This window comes from Lynx canadensis, chromosome B3, assembly GCF_007474595.2.
Source record: "Lynx canadensis isolate LIC74 chromosome B3, mLynCan4.pri.v2, whole genome shotgun sequence".
In the NCBI taxonomy this organism is placed as follows: domain Eukaryota; kingdom Metazoa; phylum Chordata; class Mammalia; order Carnivora; family Felidae; genus Lynx; species Lynx canadensis.
In genome coordinates this window covers 124,550,832-124,568,661 of record NC_044308.2, presented here as the reverse complement: position 1 = coordinate 124,568,661, position 17,830 = coordinate 124,550,832, and the positions used below count along the sequence as shown (strand labels likewise).

At 35.9% G+C, this 17,830-nt stretch overlaps 1 protein-coding gene across 3 annotated transcripts in view; it reads left to right on the top strand.

Annotated features, from left to right (window-relative positions):
* Positions 1-17,830, top strand: part of CEP128 (centrosomal protein 128) — a 382,829-nt gene that overhangs the window by 124,040 nt on the left and 240,959 nt on the right. For all 3 annotated transcript variants that reach the window (XM_032593431.1, XM_032593430.1, XM_030319713.1), the window contains 2 exons: positions 1,829-2,479; positions 7,883-8,047. In XM_032593431.1, coding sequence (XP_032449322.1) covers positions 1,829-2,479; positions 7,883-8,047 — 816 coding nt within the window. The remainder of the gene's footprint in view (positions 1-1,828; positions 2,480-7,882; positions 8,048-17,830) is intronic.

The window sequence follows — 17,830 nt, the reverse complement described above, 5'->3', positions numbered from 1 at the left end:
GAAATTTTTCTGGCTGTTGAGAGAAGGGGAAGTCCAAGGCTTTGAAACAAGAGAAAGATTCATTGTGGTGTCACTGGCTGCAGTCTGAGGAGTCCATGAGCCAAGGAGTGTGGGTGGCCTTAGAAGCTCATAGCAACCCTTGGCCCAAAGCTAGCCAGCAAACTGGGACCAGAGTGGTGAGAGCATGGAACTAAATTATTCCAACAACATGGATGAACCTGAAAGTGGAGTCTCCCCCCAAAGCCTCCAAGTAAGAGCCCAGGCCAGCTGACACCTTGATTTTAGCCTTAGGAAACCCTGGGCACAATACCTGTCCTGGCCTTAGGATCTATGGAAACAGAGAGATAATAAATGGGTATTGTTTTAAGCTACGGAGTTTGTTGGAATTTGTTACACTGCAATAGAAAAATAATACACCTACCCTTAGACCCTATAGTTCTAGCCATTTTTCCTGCCTTTCAAGGTGAATCCTTTCCTCTGTGGACCTGAGTCTTTTCAATCCAGGGACCTTGCTTTTTCAATTATACCTCTTCTTCACAGAGTTGATCACTGTCTTGAACAAATACCTCCTTGAGATCCTGGCTTCTCCTTGAACTTGAATCTTCTGTCTAACCAAACTCTTTTCTACTAGTCTTCATCCCAACCCTATGATATAGGTGTTATTGTTATCTTTATAAAGATAAATAATTTCCTTAAGGCCCAAGAATGACTTATGGCTGGACTGAGAATCATATTCAGTTCTTTCTGGTCACAGCCCAATTGCATAACCACCTCCTTTCATTATTTCTCATGCTAGCTTCATTCTGTTTCTCTTTTGCTAAAACTGACAAGGATTTGAGGAAACTATTTTTTTTGGAGTGATTGCCTTATTGCAGTTTATCATGAATTGTTTCATACTGAAGTATAAAACATAAAGTGTAAAACTTCCTTGTAAGTATTTGTGTCTTTAGTCATTATTTCTAATTCTGAAATGAGAATCTTAATTTTCTTTTTTCTGTCATCAAGCCGTGACATGTGCCCATAAGCAGGGACAGAGATTGTTCTCGGTGCCAGTGTTGGGGGTTGATGGGGAGAAATGATTTCAGCTTCCTTAGCTGCTGGCTTTTTCACTGCATTGGTGGCTGGTGAGGATGAGAGGGTTAGTTCTTGGCCTCCATCCCTCATTGTCAACCCTAACCTGGCAGAGAGGCTGGCGCAGGGTGATGGACATCCGGTCCCTTGACTTTTCTCTTGAGTCCCTTCCCAACCTCTCCTAATCCTAATCTCAATCTTAATCTTATTTCTGTCTTTTTGGGACTTCAAGACTCCCAGTTACATACTGGTGTATTTCTTGTCACTACTAACTTTCTTTATTAATGACGGTTGATGTCTTTCTTAGATTGTATCTTCATATATCTTCCGTATATTATCTTCCATATGTTTTTTGAGGTTGCTCCTTTTTAAAAGTGTGCTATTGAAAAAAAAAACTGTGCAATTAAAATGCAAAGAATTGTTATTTTAATTAACATTATATTATTTCAACCTCTGGTAAATTATAATAGGAGTCTTTTTTCTCCCCCATTCTTTTGCTGAATCTTATCCTACATTTAAATACTTATAATCAAGGACTGACCTGTGTTGGTGATGAAAATCTGAAACATATATTTCAATGTGGCACTACTTCAGGGTAATTGTATTTTTCTAGCCTGAAAATTATTTTTCATTAAAAAAATGGAAAAATACAAAATTTTATTTTATGAATTTTTCTTCTCCGTGTGTATTAAACTTTATTTTCTGACAGTCCCTATGATGACCTTTACAGTGATTTTTTTTTTTTTTTACCTGATAGATTCTAAAAGAAAAGGATGAATTGAAAAGCCAGCTTTATGCAGCGTTACAACAGATAGAGAATCTTCGAAAGGAATTGAATGACGTCTTAACCAAGCGTGCCCTTCAAGAGGAGGAACTTCACTGTAAGGAGCAGAAACTAAGTGATATTAAGGCTCATCAAGCTGACCTTGAACTAGAAGTCAAGGATTCCCTGGACACTATCCATAGGCTGGAAAGTGAATTGAAGAAGCAGAGTAAGATTCAAAGCCAGGTGAAAGTTGAGAAAGCTCACCTGGAAGAAGAAATCGCAGAGCTAAAAAAGGGCCAGGCCAAGGACAAAGCTCAACTTCTCGAGATGCAAGAGGCTGTCAAGGACTTGAGTGCCATCCGGGCCGATCTTGCTAATAAACTGGCTGAGGAACAGAAAGCCAGGAAAGAGGTGCTTAAGACCCTTGCTGACCTCAAGACACAGGCGAAATCTAGAGATGAAGAAACAGCTACAATCGTTACACAGTTAAAGCTAGAACGAGACGTTCACCAGAGGGAGCTGGAAGATCTCACATCATCATTGCAGAGTGTGAAAACTAAACACGAGCAGAACATCCAGGAGCTGATGAAGCACTTCAAGAAGGAAAAGAGTGAGGCTGAGAATCATATTAGGACACTGAAGGTACCTGTGCTGAATTATCCTGATGCTACTGAAGGAATTTTTCTGGTGGCTCATGAAGTTAATAAAGCGTGAACTTTTAGAGATCATTTTGTATTCCTAAGCACTGAAGGGAAGATAAAACTAACAGTAAAGAGGCTTATTCTTGCCTGTTCGGCGGGGTTGAAATGAGTTATAGCAGCCACCTGGGAGCACCTATTTCAGAGCACTGAAACCCTTTAAAAAGAACGTTTAGCTATTTTGGGAGTTCAGGAAAGGCAGAGGTGGCAGTAAGTCGTGGACCTGAAACGTGCCCTCATTCAACATTTGTGACCTCCCCAAAATATAAAAGGCAAAGACTTGTCAAGGCCATAGAAGCTATAACCACAGTCCTTATTAGCATGGTAACTAAAGTGGATCCACTTATGAGCTGTGTAAACCCAAGGCTTTTGAGATTTACCCCTTCTTTTCCAAATCAAAGTTGCCTGGATAAATGCTTAATTGAGATCTGGCATTTGGGGAAATGTTTCTAGGGTCTAATGGTATCAGCATTATCCCCACGCAGGGGAGTTATTTTATAACATGATTATCAGGAGTGTGATAAATCTATCCCTCCTTCCTGCTTTAGTTTTTCTCCATAGTACTTATGATATAGATTCCATATTATTGATTTTTTATTCTCCCTTTATTAGAATGAAAAGTCCATGAGGACTGAGATTTGAGTCTATTTTGTTTACAGCTATATCTTCAGTGCCTAGAACAGTTCCTGGAACATTGTAGATATCTGTTGAATAGGTAAATAAACAGATAAGTCTTCAAAGGTTAAATATAAGGTTTTCAAAATTCCTTGAAATAGAACTACCATAATAATGCTTATGACGAAAGATGAAATTATATTGAACTATCTGACATTTGTTGAATGCTTTCAACTATTTTATGAATTCTTCCCCAGTTCCATATAGCCTACTGGCAGTAGTGGATTTGGGGTTATTAATTGGGGTGAGCAGAGCAGAATGGAGGCTGGAAGAATAGGTAAGAGGGCTTTACTACATTTCGTTGAACCTAAGACACCATCAGTTGTCAGATGCATCATTATATCTACTAAGAAAAAAAATACATAATATACTATCAGCTGCAAGACAACATCCCAAGACAGGGATGGTAAAATGTGAGAAAATATGTCTTAATATTGATGAAGTATGGCATAATAGTCTGTCAGAGTTGATGAGGACATAAAAGTAGAATCAGAGTTATGGAGAAGAGCTAATCTTAAAGAAAATAAAATATGTGTCATATGTTGATTGATTGGCTCTTGACAATAATAATAATACCAGTAGGCTTTTTTTTTTTTTTTTACTACTCAGTTTGTGCTAGTCATTGTAAGAAACTTACATGGGTTAACCATTTAATACTCATGTCGTCCCTGCAGATTGTTTGGTATTTTTTTCTCTAATGAGGAAATTAAAACATAGGAAGTTAATAACTCAATGTGTTACATCTGGAAAGTAGTGGCGACTGGGTTTGAACCTAGGTAGTCAAGTGCCTATGTTCTCAACTACACTGCTATACTGGAAAAGGTTTAGAATTGATGATGACTAGGTATAGACTTGGGTGACTAGGTGGATAATGAAGCTGTTTGTCAAGGTAGATAACACAGAACAGATTTGGAGAGAACAGTGACAAATCCAGTTTTTTAGCATGTTGAGTTTAGGTGGAAAGGACCTGAAGCCTAACCATGAAAGTCTAGGTAGAACAGTTTTCAGTGCATAATGGGTTAGACATTAAGGAGGAAATTGGGATTAAAGTTAAATATTTGGGATCCAGTAACCCATTGGTGGTAGTTGAAATCTTGGGATTTGGATGAGATCGTGTAGGGAGAAAAGAGAATTAAATTCTAGAACACCAATCTGTAAGGGAAGTACTAAGAAAGAGGTTCTAGCAAATAAGAATAAAGGATTATATGAGAGACAGGAGGGAACCAGAAGAGAATGGTATCTTGGAAACCTAATTGTATAACAGGTTATTTTAGTTTCTGTTCTATGGACAGTGTAAAGCATTCAAACAAAGGGTTTTAATATAGATGGTTTTTTGCACCCATGCTGTTGATTGCTAAATGTAATAATCTGATCATGATGCTGAATAAATGTGTCTTAAAAAAAAAAAAAAAAAAGGAAACCGAGGCAGGGCATTTCAGGAAAGGTATAGTCAAGAGTGTCCAATGTGGCGGACAGGTTAAAAAGAAGAACAAAAACATATCATTCCATTTGTCAGAGATTGGTGGAGAAGGTCGCTGAGGAATTGTGAGGGGGTTGGATCAAAACAGAGTGCATAGTATTCAACAGGAGACTGGGTGGTTTTCCCCATTCTTTCTTTAGGAAGTGCTTTGTGTTCATGTGTGGTGAGATGAGAGTAAAGCTGTAAGAAATTACCTTTATGTAAAGAATATATAATTTAGAAATACGCTGTAGATATTCTGAAATTTTTAGGCATTTTTTAAATTTGAAAAACAGATATAGGAGGGGTGTTATAACCACTCTTTAATGTAGTACAAAAGCAGCATAAGAGCTTAAAAAGAGAACCAGAGATTGTGAAAGCCCAGCACTTTTTATTTTATTTTATTTTATTTTATTTTATTTTATTTTATTTTATTTTATTATTATTTTTTTTAATGTTTACTTACTTTGAGAGTGAGAGAGAGAAAGAGAGAAAGAAAGAAAATCCCAAGCAGGCTCTGGGCTGTTAGCACAGAGCCCCACACAGGGCTAGATGCCAGGAACCATGAGATCATGACCTGAGCCCAAATCAAGAGTCCTACACTTAACAAACTGAGCCCCCTAGGCGCCCCCCAGCACTTTCATTTTAATGAGTTGCCTATCAGGAACAACCTTGCCTCCTGCTATTTCATTTACATAATTCTATACTTTTTACTTATTTATGTTAATTAAAAGGAGTTAATAATGGTCATCATAGGTGATTTAGTATACTGAATTATGTACAGGAGGACTTTGGACAAGTAGCTCTATAAATGTTATATTTCTTTGTCTTTTGGCTTCACCTTTATTAGTTTTCTGAGTCTAACAAATGCCTATATGTTACCCATATTTTTTCTCACAATATATATTTTCCCCATCTAGAACTACCCTTACGCTTTTTTAAAATTTAAATGTAAAATATTTTAATGAAATACTCTAGCTACTATTAATATTTGAAGGATATTGGGTTATCACCTCATTATGATTTCAACAAAAATTTTGGTAGAACCTTTTTATGGAATCAAAAGACCAAGGATTTGAACTCTTGCTACTTGCTGGCTTTTTGACCTCGGTCAAGTTACTTAACCTTTTTGCACCTCATCAATAAAATGGGACTAGTAATGTCTTTATCACAGGGTTTTTGTGATATCACTTTGTAAACCTTAGAGTGAAGTGTAAATGTAATAATAAAACGGCAACAAGAAGTAAGTTCATAGTCAAATTTAGGCATTAGCGTGCTGGTAAATATTTCAAAATAGGCTCTCAGGGAGTACAGGGGGAAACACTGATTTACAGTATTTGTCGGGTTTAGTGTTATATAAATACATCATTTGATTTCAGACTATGAAAGAAGATATCACCGAAGAGGGACAGTGTCACGAAGACATGGGCACAGCTGGTTCTTAAGGCTCCCTGAGCCAGCTCCAGCTTGCCGTTGGCTTTAGGGGGAACCTTGTATACCTAAGATCCTTGTATACTTCACTGATCATAAAGAAAAGGCAGAGCGTTCTCTTGAAACTTAAAATCATAATTGAGCAATTTTCTTGATGAGAAACTTTATTTTGTAGTTTTATTTTTGGGTTGTGAAAACAGGATTCCTCATTAAAAATCAATTCTTTTGTTAATTTAAAATGGCATCTAGTCTTAGGTGCATTTTGTGAGGTGAATATAATATAGATTTTGTTGAAAGCTGACAAAACTTCCTTTCAGGAAATTGATTCCAATGAACTAATTCCTACATCCCTGATTACACATGTATAATACACTTGTAAAAAGAAAAGAAACATATATTTTAGGAGTTAATATATTTTAAGCAGATCATAGGTAGTTGCTTACAGCCTGTTGGTAACTGGTAGGTATGACCAGTTAACATTGACAAGTGTATGCAGCTGGTTTTTTAAAAAGGACAAATTTACCTTTTTAAAGGCAGTGCAGCAGAGTAGTTGAAAGCATGGACATTAGAGAGAACTCTTGGGTTCACATCCTGGCTCTGCAGTTACTCATTACATATCCTGGGCCAAGTTATGAGTGTCTCTGGGCATCAGCTTCAAAAAAGGAGGCAGTAAAAGTAGTAACTCCCTGGTCGGGTTCCTGTGAGGACCAAATGAGGGAAAACTATGCAGAGAGGTCTGAGAGTAGTGCAGTGCCTGACGTATAGCAAGTGTGTACGTTGTTGTTATTTTTTTTTTTTTTCAACGTTTTTATTTTATTTTTGGGACAGAGAGAGACAGAGCATGAACGGGGGAAGGGCAGAGAGAGAGGGAGACACAGAATCGAAACAGGCTCCAGGCTCTGAGCCATCAGCCCAGAGCCTGACGCGGGGCTCGAACTCACGGACCGCGAGATCGTGACCTGGCTGAAGTCGGACGCTTAACCGACTGCGCCACCCAGGCGCCCCATTGTTATTTTTAAATTCATTTAAAATGTTAAATGTTTATTTAAAATAACACTTAAAATGGTATCTTAAGTTTCACATGTCTGGCAAATCTTTATTGAATCCCATACATGGAATAGATTATTTCTCACTTTTTCTGAAACTTGATTCTGGCTTATTCCAAAAAAAAAAAAAAAAGAAAAAAGAGCAAATACCAGGTACTTTCTTATGCTGTTGGTACTGAAACAATCACTGGCAAACTCCTTTTCACGTTAAATTTTTTGTAGTTGCTTGGCTGCCATGATTCATAATCCTTTTAGCCTCAAGGGTGGTTCGGTAATTTTGTGGTACTGAAAATACATAATTCTTTCACAAAACCTAGGATCGTAGATGAAGAAACTGATCAGTCAGTACTGTGTCTTAGTATTTCCTTTTTGGGACACTTCTGTCATAAGCCCTCAGCAGAGTTGGTGTCCCCTCCCTGGGCTGTCACAGTATCTGCTTCTGCCTTTATTAACACTCCTCATTCGTTGTTGTGGAACGGATAGCTGCGTCTGATGCCTCTACTCTTCGTATTCATTATCTCCGCACCTAGTGTGGTACCTTTCACTGAGGAAGTGCTCTGCGAGCGCTGAGGAGTGATTGAATAAACGCAAAGGGCATTTCCTTTGTGTGTATGTTTCTGTACAGCTGCGTAGAGCAAAGTCTTGAAATTTTTGCCCACTGATCAAATGTGTACTTTTTTGGTGTACAATTTGCCTGTGGCCAGTGGACTTTCTCTTTTCTTCTCTTTTTTCTCAGGCAGAAAGCATAGAAGATAAGAATACGGCTAAAGTCCATCGTTGTCAGCTAGAGAAGTTGAAATCACAGTGTGACAGGCTGACAGAGGAATTAACCCAGAATGAACAGGAGAACAAAAAACTGAAGCTAAAATATCAGAGTTTGAAGGACCAGCTAGAAGAAAAGGTAAAAATATGAACAAATGCTCGTTTTAAAGACAAATTCAAATTTCTTCTAGGATTTCTTCTTAGGATACGTTTTATGTATTAATAAATGCTAATTGTAGTCTTTCATAGGTAAATTGTATTGGTGCCAGAATAAAATGTTAGTTTATTAAAATGATGGATTTTTATTCTTTGAACCGACTGTTAACATTCTACTACATTAGATGTTTAAGTTTCTTCTGGGTCTTAAAATAGTTTAGAGGCAAGGTAGCAAAGAAAGGAATTCTGGTTTATTGAGGACGTGCTATACGTCAGGCATTTATGCCAGTTTATTTACATATGTGTCCTTATTCAGTTCTCACAACTCTGGGTTGGATTTTATTGATCCCTTTTAACCTATGAGGAAACTGAGGCTCAAAATAAAACCTGTAATAGTTAAGTGCACGCTATATGATAGGCACTTTTAATGCTCATGGTAATTTTGTGAAATAGATACTATTATGCTCATTTTTGCACTTGTAGAGATGGAATCTTAAGAAGGTTGGTAACCTTGGAACATCCCTAGCAGGCTTACCACTTTCCTTTCAGTAGATGTGTGAATTTATTTTGAGTATCTGCTGTACACAGGAATTGGGTAGAATATGAAGGACTTTTAGAGAGTCACTACTTTTGAGGCAAAAGTCAACTAAAAATAGAAGACAGAATATTTTTCTTCTACCTGCTTCCAAAAAAGATTTGCAATTGAGTGTGATAGAAGTCAAATGTAAATAAAGATGACCATTGAAATACTGATAGTAGAAGACAGCATAAACTGGGCCAAATGAATCCTGTACTTGATAAGGGTTACTAGCATCTGTGAGGAAGGTGCTACCACTGGGTAGGATATCATAAAATGCTTCATAAACCTTCCTTAATGCTTTACTGATCTTTTCCTCTTTTTTGTATTTTGCAAAATTCCTATATTTTGTACACACACACACACACATTTTTTTTTACCTTTCTAGTAATTCTTAAAATCAAGGAAATAAGATAGTAGTTAGGTGTTTATGATTATATGTGCTAAATTAAGTTGCTGAATTTAAGCCTACAATCTTGACAACTGCTGCAATTTAGTTCTTATGTCATGTTTTGGTTTTAGTGTGTCCAGTGTTCACACATATTTACTGTATCTCTTGCCAGGGTGTAGTTGCTGTGGAGATAATGCGAAACATTCCAACTTTTCTGTAATTAAAATTCTAGTCAGAAGATTGTGTTAACATGTTTTATATTTACCTATTTACATTTAAGAAATAGTGGTTCAAATTTCATGTATTGGAATGTAAGTTTATCTTGTTCTGCTTAAATATTTCTTCACTGATTCTGTTCATGATGTTCTAGATATATATGTTCTCAGGCATTCAGATAAATGGAGCATTTACCTTAAGACAGAGTTTCAAGAATTATTGACTGTATTCCATTGCTATGTATTGAGCATCCAGTATGTGGCAGGCCTTGTGCCGGGTGGTGAGGGTTGGATGTAGATAAGACACAGGTCTGCAACTGAATGCTTATGACTGGATTGTGAAAAACTAAATCCCTTTCAGTTGTTAAAACTGTATTGTTGAGTCTTGACATTGGGTACTAATGCAGAGAAAAGATATCTCCTGAGTCTAAACTGGAGAATGATCTTAAAGATACAATAGTCTTAAACACACCTACATAAATATATATACCTTATATGCTTGCTTTTCTTTAATATCCTTTTTGTGTGTGTGATTATATACTTTTGGTTGACTTAGCTGTTTATGTTGACTCATGCCTTAGTATATGGCTACATATGAATCAAAATTTTGTTGGGTCAGGGCATCTGGGTGGCTCAGTTGTTTTGAGTGTCTGATTCTTGTTTTCAGCTCAGGTCATGGTCTCACAGTGAGTTTGAGTCCCCCATTGGGCTCTGCACTGACAGTGTGGAGCTTGCTTGGGATTCTCTCTCTCTCCATCCCCACCCCCTCTCTCTTTCTGTCTCTCTGCACCCCCGCCTCAAAATAAATATCTTTTGTTGCGTTAAGCCATCTATAAATAGGGCTGAGAGGTGATAATAGTATTAGTGGCTATGGGCAGAACGTTGAGTGTCAATCATTTTCTAGCTGTATGTCTTTGGGCAAGTTGCTTAAAACTCAAAGCCTGTTTTATCATCTTTGAAAAGATGATAGAATTAGATGTGAAAGTTCTATTATAGAATTAAATGTGAAAATGTATATAAAGTGCTTGGCAGAGTAACTGATATCTAATAAGCTATTAGTAGTGTCAATTAGTAGATGCCATTATTTTGTTATTGTTGTGTTTCCAGATATTGCTGATTAGTGATTCAACCAAACAATCAACCAATCAGCAAGTATTGATTGACTGCCTGTGGTTAGTCTAATAATGTGTTAGGCAGTGAGGGGCCAGGGAACTGGGAATAAAAATTATTGCACAACTATGCAGGTTGGAAGTTTAGAATGAGACTGCGTTGAGTCACTTGAGACAGATGGCCCCCAAAAGGAGGCTCCCTCGTGAAAAGACCTGGCAGTTCTATCAGCAAGTGATACTGAAGGCACGTGTGTTAAGCAAACCAAACAGGTGGGAGGTATTATAATATGTTTTCTATTGGAGGACAGGAATCAAATCTTGATTGTTTTTCCATCTCCAAGAGATCAGGCATAGAGCCAGGTACACAGTAGATAATTTATAAGTAAATTGTGGGTAAAGAGGTGTGTGTGTATACACACATACATGCTTATACATGTATGTAACAGATAAAAAATATGGATAACCTATGGGTATATATGTGTGTGTGTGTGTGTGTGTGTGTGTGTGTTGTGGCCAGACTGCAGAAGGTAAAAACAAGAAAAGATGAAAATACATTTTCAGTGGAAAAAAAAAAAAAAAAAAGCCCTGTGACTTGTAGCCCAAAGATTACTATGTGAGCAGTGCAAGTGAACTTGGTAAATGTGGCCTTATGCATTGAAGAGGTTTCAAATGTGGTTTTTCTGCAATCAAAGGGGAAGCCTTTCTTGTTTGCCTAACACAGCATTATTCTTGCATGCCCGTCTTATGGCGTTAATACACACTTCCCCTCTTTTTTTTTTTTTTAAGTGTTTATTTATTTTAGAGAGAGCAAGTGTGAGCCGGGGAGGGGCAGAGAGAGAGGGAGACAGAGGATCTGAAGTGGGCTCTGCACTGGCAGTGGAGAGCCTGATGCAGGGCTCGACCTCACGAACCATGAGATCACGACCTGAGCCCAAGTCGGCCACTTATGCTACTGAGCCACCCTGGTGCAGCATACTTCCTTCTTTTTTAAATGTCTTGCTACCATTTTGACTGCATACTTTAGGTCTTTGTTTTTTGTCATGTTCTTACTTGGTAAGCTAAGAATGTTAAAATTTCATCAAAATTCATATAAAGCATTAGCATCAGCAGCCTTAATCAGGCGATCAGGAGAAGATTGCTGTTAGTATATATGCACAGAATAACTAACTTTAGCATATTTTCCTAGTGCATTCAGTGGTGATATGTGGTAATAAAATGCATTTTTTTCCAACATCTGATTTTGCTTTAACATCAAATGTTATTTTTCAATTTTACATGACAAAGAGAACAAGTATTATGCAACCACAGAATTTTTACGTATGCATTTAAAACTTTATTATGAGCTTCTTACCAGGGAAAAAGCTCTCATGAAGTGTTAGAGATAGAACTTTTTCTCCATCTATAGTGTCATTGAAATTTATTATTCCTTTTGCTTAAAATTTTAAAAGAAAGTATTTGATTTCTTTTGTTCTAAAAGGATATTAATATTAATCTTTTTATTTTTCTGGTTTTACCTGGAAACTCATAATGTTGTTTATTTTATCAGAAATCTATTTTTATTATTTTCCCTGAAATCTAACTCATCAAAAGAGTTCATGTATAATTAAGTCATTTTTGCTCAGCAGGTCAACATCAAAATTTGTATAGTGAAGGTTTTAAATGTTTTATCTATACAGACCTATATCTGATCCAACCTAAAAAAATTATTAAAGTATGAGTTTATTAATGATTATTAATGGTCATTTTTGTGGAGCTTTTCAAATAATTTTGTAGTGTAAGTATTAAACATTGTTTTCAATTTTGAACATATTTACATAATGTTTGAGACATAACTGGTGTCTAAAAAAATTGGGAGAATATTATTTTGTAGATTATTCTGTTCATACTATGTGTATTATCTTGAACCTTATGTTTTAGAAGAATGACTGTTTTATGAAAATATATATAAAATATTTTATTCAGATACATTTATAAGCAATGCAAAAAATGCTATAAAAATGTGAATAATATTCTGAGATGTTTTCCTATGTCCAATGCAGACATAATGAAGACATTAATTTTCAGGAATTAGGGAAATAATTTAATTGGGGATATTCATTTTTATAAATTCTGAAATTATAGGTTTAGAAAATATATTGTTCTTTATAAGGGAACACTTAAAAAGTATGAAAACAGGGACTCAGTGGGTTAAGTGTCTGACTTCGGCTCATGTCATCATCTCAGAGTTCATGAGTTCAAGTCCCGCATCAGGCTCTGTGTTGACAGCTCAGAGCCTGGAGCCTGTTTCAGATTCTGTGTCTCCCTCTCTCCCTGCTCCTCCCCCACTTGTGCTGTCTGTCTGTCTGTCTGTCTCTCTCTCTCTCTCTCTCTCTCTCAAAAATAAATATTAAAAAAATTTTTTTAATTAAAAATTTAAAAACTTATAAAGCAAATTTTCATTGTGGAAAATGCAGGGCACTTTATAGGGAAGGTTTAAAAACTCACCTATAATCTCACCACCTAACTTTCCTACATTCAGTTTTTGGTGAAATTCTTTTCAGGGTTCTTTTCTATACACACAGATACTCAGGTCCCATTTGGGATCATTTGCCATGCACAGCTTCATAGTCTGAATTTGCATGTCATTGAACATTTTTCAAAATCAAGTTTATTTGGGGCGCCATGGGTGGCTCAGTTGGTTGAGCATCTGCCCTCGGCTCAGGTCATGATCTCTCAGTTTGTGAGTTTGAGCCCTGCATCGGGCTCTGTGCTGACAGCTCAGAGCCTGGAGCCTGCTTCAGATTCTGTGCCTCCTCCTCTCTTTGCCCCTCTCATGCTCTGTCTCTCAATAATAAATAGATGTTAAGAAAAAAAAAAAATTTTTTTAATTGTTTATTTAACGCCCAGTATTTTATCTGGTGAACGTGGCATTCTTTTTTTGTTGATTACATTACTGTTTTTTCTATTTTAAAATTATAGATCAAGTAATTTCTATCCAAATAATCTAGTACTTTCCGTATTTGGATATTTCATTTGTGTTTTTTACTGATTTAATTCTAAGCAGAATTATGCAAATATGCTTCTTGCTTCTAGATATTCAAACCTAGAAGAGAAAGGTATTTACTGTCTTCATTTTGCTTTCTCCTTTAATCCACCCCTAAACACAACCACATGTAGAACTTCCTCTGTTACTGGAGATGCTGTCACATGGATACATATACCTTGTGATTATAGCTAGCCATGGCAACGTTGGAAGATTTTTCAGTAGTTTGTTTTTCTGCCCCATATCTGTATGCTAGATTTTGATTTTTTTTTAATAAACATTGTCTCAGATTTACAAGATCACACTGTAATATTGTGCAGAGGTGGTGGTTCCCAAAACATTTGGCACCAGTGTAATTCTAAAGTATGAAAGAGCCTTGAACAGTACCAACCTCCCCATTCTCCCCCCTTTTATAGATGAGGCAGTTCTGACCTAAAGAGTTAATTGACTTGCCCAAGTGTTCTCAGCTGTCCATTGTAGAAATGGAAATAGGAATCAGGTTTACCAATCCTATTCTCTCTATTGTATCAGAATTTATAGGACCTACTATATTGATTATGTAGGTTATTTGGGATGTTTAGTTATCTCATATAATTCTTGCTTATTTCTGTAGTATACTGAATTCTCTTTAGAGGACTTTTTTTCTCTGTTATTCTTTCAGGAAATGAGAATCCTTGATGAAACATTTAGGAGCACGTTAAAGCCACAGATGGTGTGACATCCAAGGCAGTTCATAGGAACCTAAGTTGTTGAGTAGATCAGGATTCATAGAAATGCATTTTTGTTCCTTCCCACAAAATGCTTTATTCAAGTTATTTGTGAAGCGACACCTAGCAACATATTTTAAAGCTATGATTATATCGGATTAAAACATTTAGGAGATAGTTTTCTTATACAAAATGTGGATCTTTGAAAAATGGTAATTACAATTCTCATTTGCAAATGTAATCATGATACCCATTTTTACAGATGGTGGAGACTGAGGTTAAGAGTGTAATATAGTGACTTGCCCAACATTGCACAGCTTGTGGTGGAATCAGGATATGAGCAAAAATTCCTTGTATTTTTTCCCTTTATTTACTGCCAGTAAAATGACTCACATTTGTATCTTTTCATTGAACTCATAGTGTTGAATTTAAATTTAGGGTTATTATATTCAACAGATTACCATATACTCTTTTATTTTTTTAGCTTTACACCAATTTTGGAAAAGGAGTCATCAGATTTTGTTAGAAAAATCAGATTAAAACCTGATATTGTGACATACAATATATCCATGGCAAGAAAATATGAATCAATGTTGTTTAATTTTGTGTTTCAGTTCTCATTTGACCATCTGTTAAGGACTGCTACTTTTCATGATGTGGAAAAATACATATGATTGTCAGATGCCTATTCTATAAAATATTCACTACTTTGCAAAATCACATTTCTGTATTTTCTTTTACTAAAAACTCAGATCGTAGCAGGCACAGTTCTCCGATTTCAGTGGTGTGTGTGTGTGTGTATTTGTTTTTTGTTTTTTTTTTTTGTGTGTGTGTTTTTTTCAGTACAAAAAGAAATAGAAGCAAATGAGTTGTGACTTTTTTCACTTACTTTAGGTCATTTTTAAGCAGACTTTTTCTTTGGTGTTTCATCTATTTTAAAAGTGTAAGTAGGATAAAGCTGTAGCTACCACATATTAATTTGGAGGCAAATTTAAAGCAGATACTCTAAATAAACACTGACTACGATGTTACAAGTAATTTCCTTTGAGATTGCTGTCATCTTAAAAAAAAAAAACAAAAAAACAAAAATAATAAGATGGTCAAATTAAAGGTAAAATGATAAATTTTGTATATGTCATTTATAAAGTGATTTTAATTGAACCACTTATAGTCATTAAGTCCAGAGTAGTCCTTGACTTTTACAGAGAATTGGCTGAAGCATAAGACTGCTTACCATGTATGAAATACTATGCCAGATTTTAAGAAGCAAGTTTACAATGCAAAGGTGACATGACTATGCATTGAGTGGGTTGGGGGGCAGTTACACATGCAGCTGTGGCAGAGGATGGGGCAAGAAGTAAAAGTTGTATGGAAGTACATTTGCTCTCTACTTTCCAAAATGGAACGTAGGTATGGAGAAGCCATTTTCAAACTCTGTTCCATTGGCAGTGACTTTTCCACTAACCATTTGCAATCAAGGAGGTCCACTTTAAATAAAGGTAATGAGTGAAGTCAGAGTTTGCATCTTTATCATTCCTGATTTGGACTTGATTGAGAGGCCTGCCATTTAATCCTTAATTCATTGAGTGGTTGATAACTACAGGGGCTTGAGAGGAAAGTAGTCTTGTTGGACACTATCCTTTAAAATCCTGTACTGTTAGTTTGATTTCATTTAATTTTGAAATTGTGAGTGATACCCATAGTGTAGGAATTAGGCTAAATAATGGTACACATGGTTGTGGTGTGGAAAGCCAAGGGGAAAAGTTCTATATTATATCTGTTTCAGTGCTTTGTTGGAAGTTAAGCAGGCCTAGCCTGCTTGCTTTGGTAGACCCTAAAAGGAAACATAAAATGAATGTCCAGGTTTGTTTTCATTGAGGTTTCTTTCTTTCTTTTTTTTTTTTTTTAATCACAATTTAAAATGACTCAATCTGTTTTGTCATTTAATGTTGAACAAGTAATATTCTGTTAATTTTAGGAACAAAAACAAACAGGAGGTACTCATTGCTTACATAAGTTATATTATTTAGAAATTTGTTTTTAAACTTTTCCCCCATATTCTTTCATAAGAATAAATGCATGCTTAAGCATCTTTTAAGAAATAAAAAAAAAAAAAAAAGGAGAAGAAATCCTGATGGTTTTTAAAGACACTGTAAGCTTATAAACATTTGTCTGGTGATGAATGATGCATTTTTTTCTTTTGAAAATTAAACAATGTTCGTTCCAAATGCATAATTTGAAACTCTAGTTGTTTGTTTCCTTGTCCATATTTTGTTTCAGAAATAGAAATGCATCAAAAGTGGCTGATTTTAAATAACTAACGTTATTTCTGTTTCCCAGCATTTGACTTAAGAGAAATATGTAATCATTGCAAAATGGTCCTAAAACTTAATGAATGCATAAAATACCCTTCAGTGGTATTTTTGTTTCCAACTTTGAATATTAATTTCTAGGAGTGTATCCAGTACATATCCTGACACCTTTCTGATTATGCTGCCAATGATCTTTGTATTGCTCAATATTCCCCTAGAAAAAGATACTTAAAAAGCCCGAGGCAAGAATAATTTCCTTAAGTGGGGTTAGAAGTTTAAATCTGAATTTCCATTTTTTGGTTTCTGTTTTATAGATAACTTTCCTATGCCTGCTTAAGACTAGGCTATGGATTGGAAAGTCTTTCATACTCAAATTTTAATGTGCATCAAATCATATATCCAGTGTTCTAATTATGCCTTCCTTTTTTTCAGTTAGCTCTACTGTTTTACTAATGCTCTCAGTTCTTATTCTTAGTATGCTATTAATCCTAACTTCTTCCCTTGCTTTGAAGGAAATAGTGTAAAGCATCTGCTTACAGAGGAGAAGAGAGTATATCTAACCCACAAAATAGGAGCAATTTTACTTTAGGAAACCAATCTTCTAGTAGGAATTACAGTGTTCTTTTGCTTTTTAAATACATGTAAAGAATCATCTCATTCTCTCACACATGGATCCGTACTTAATTTGTCAGCAGACCTTATTGATTCTACCCTTAAAACTTTGCATCTGATAGCTTCACACCACAAGGCAGTGCTCTCACTTTTGTGACATCACCTTGCCTTGATGGTTACAATAACCTGTAATTGACAAGATGATTGCCTTCGATGAATTTACTAATTAATTTATTGCAAAAATAAACTTACAGAAACACAAGCAGTCACTTGAGTTCAGAGGTTCTGTTTTTTTTTCATTATCATATAGTGGGGTCTGTTCTGCCTAGCGCATAGAGAATACACACACACACAAATGCTCACAGGATGAATGGAACGTAGGAGAATATATATGTTTCAGAAAGATTTATCGATTGACTGCTGTGTGACACACTACTAGGTACTGGGATGTTTAAATAAAGAATAAGATCTCTACCCAACAGGAACTCACAGTCTGGTGGGGAGACAGACATAAAAGACACTCAAATAGTAAGAACTCTAGGGGAAGCTTGTGTAAAGTGCCTTGGGAGCATAGAGAAGGGGTAGACATTCCTATTATTCCTAAGAGCTCAGTTATCTGTTGTTATAATATCCATGTGGGTGAGGAGGGAGGTTCCTCATGTTACTGCACTTCTATAGGAAGTAAAAAATTCAGTTTATGACCTTCCCTTGTCCTCTTTATTCCTGAGTAGTGTTGGGTTCACTGAGGACAAAAGATTTACATAGGTTAGATCCATGGAGACTTTTAAAAACTGATCTGAATTGTTGATTGTGGAAGTGTT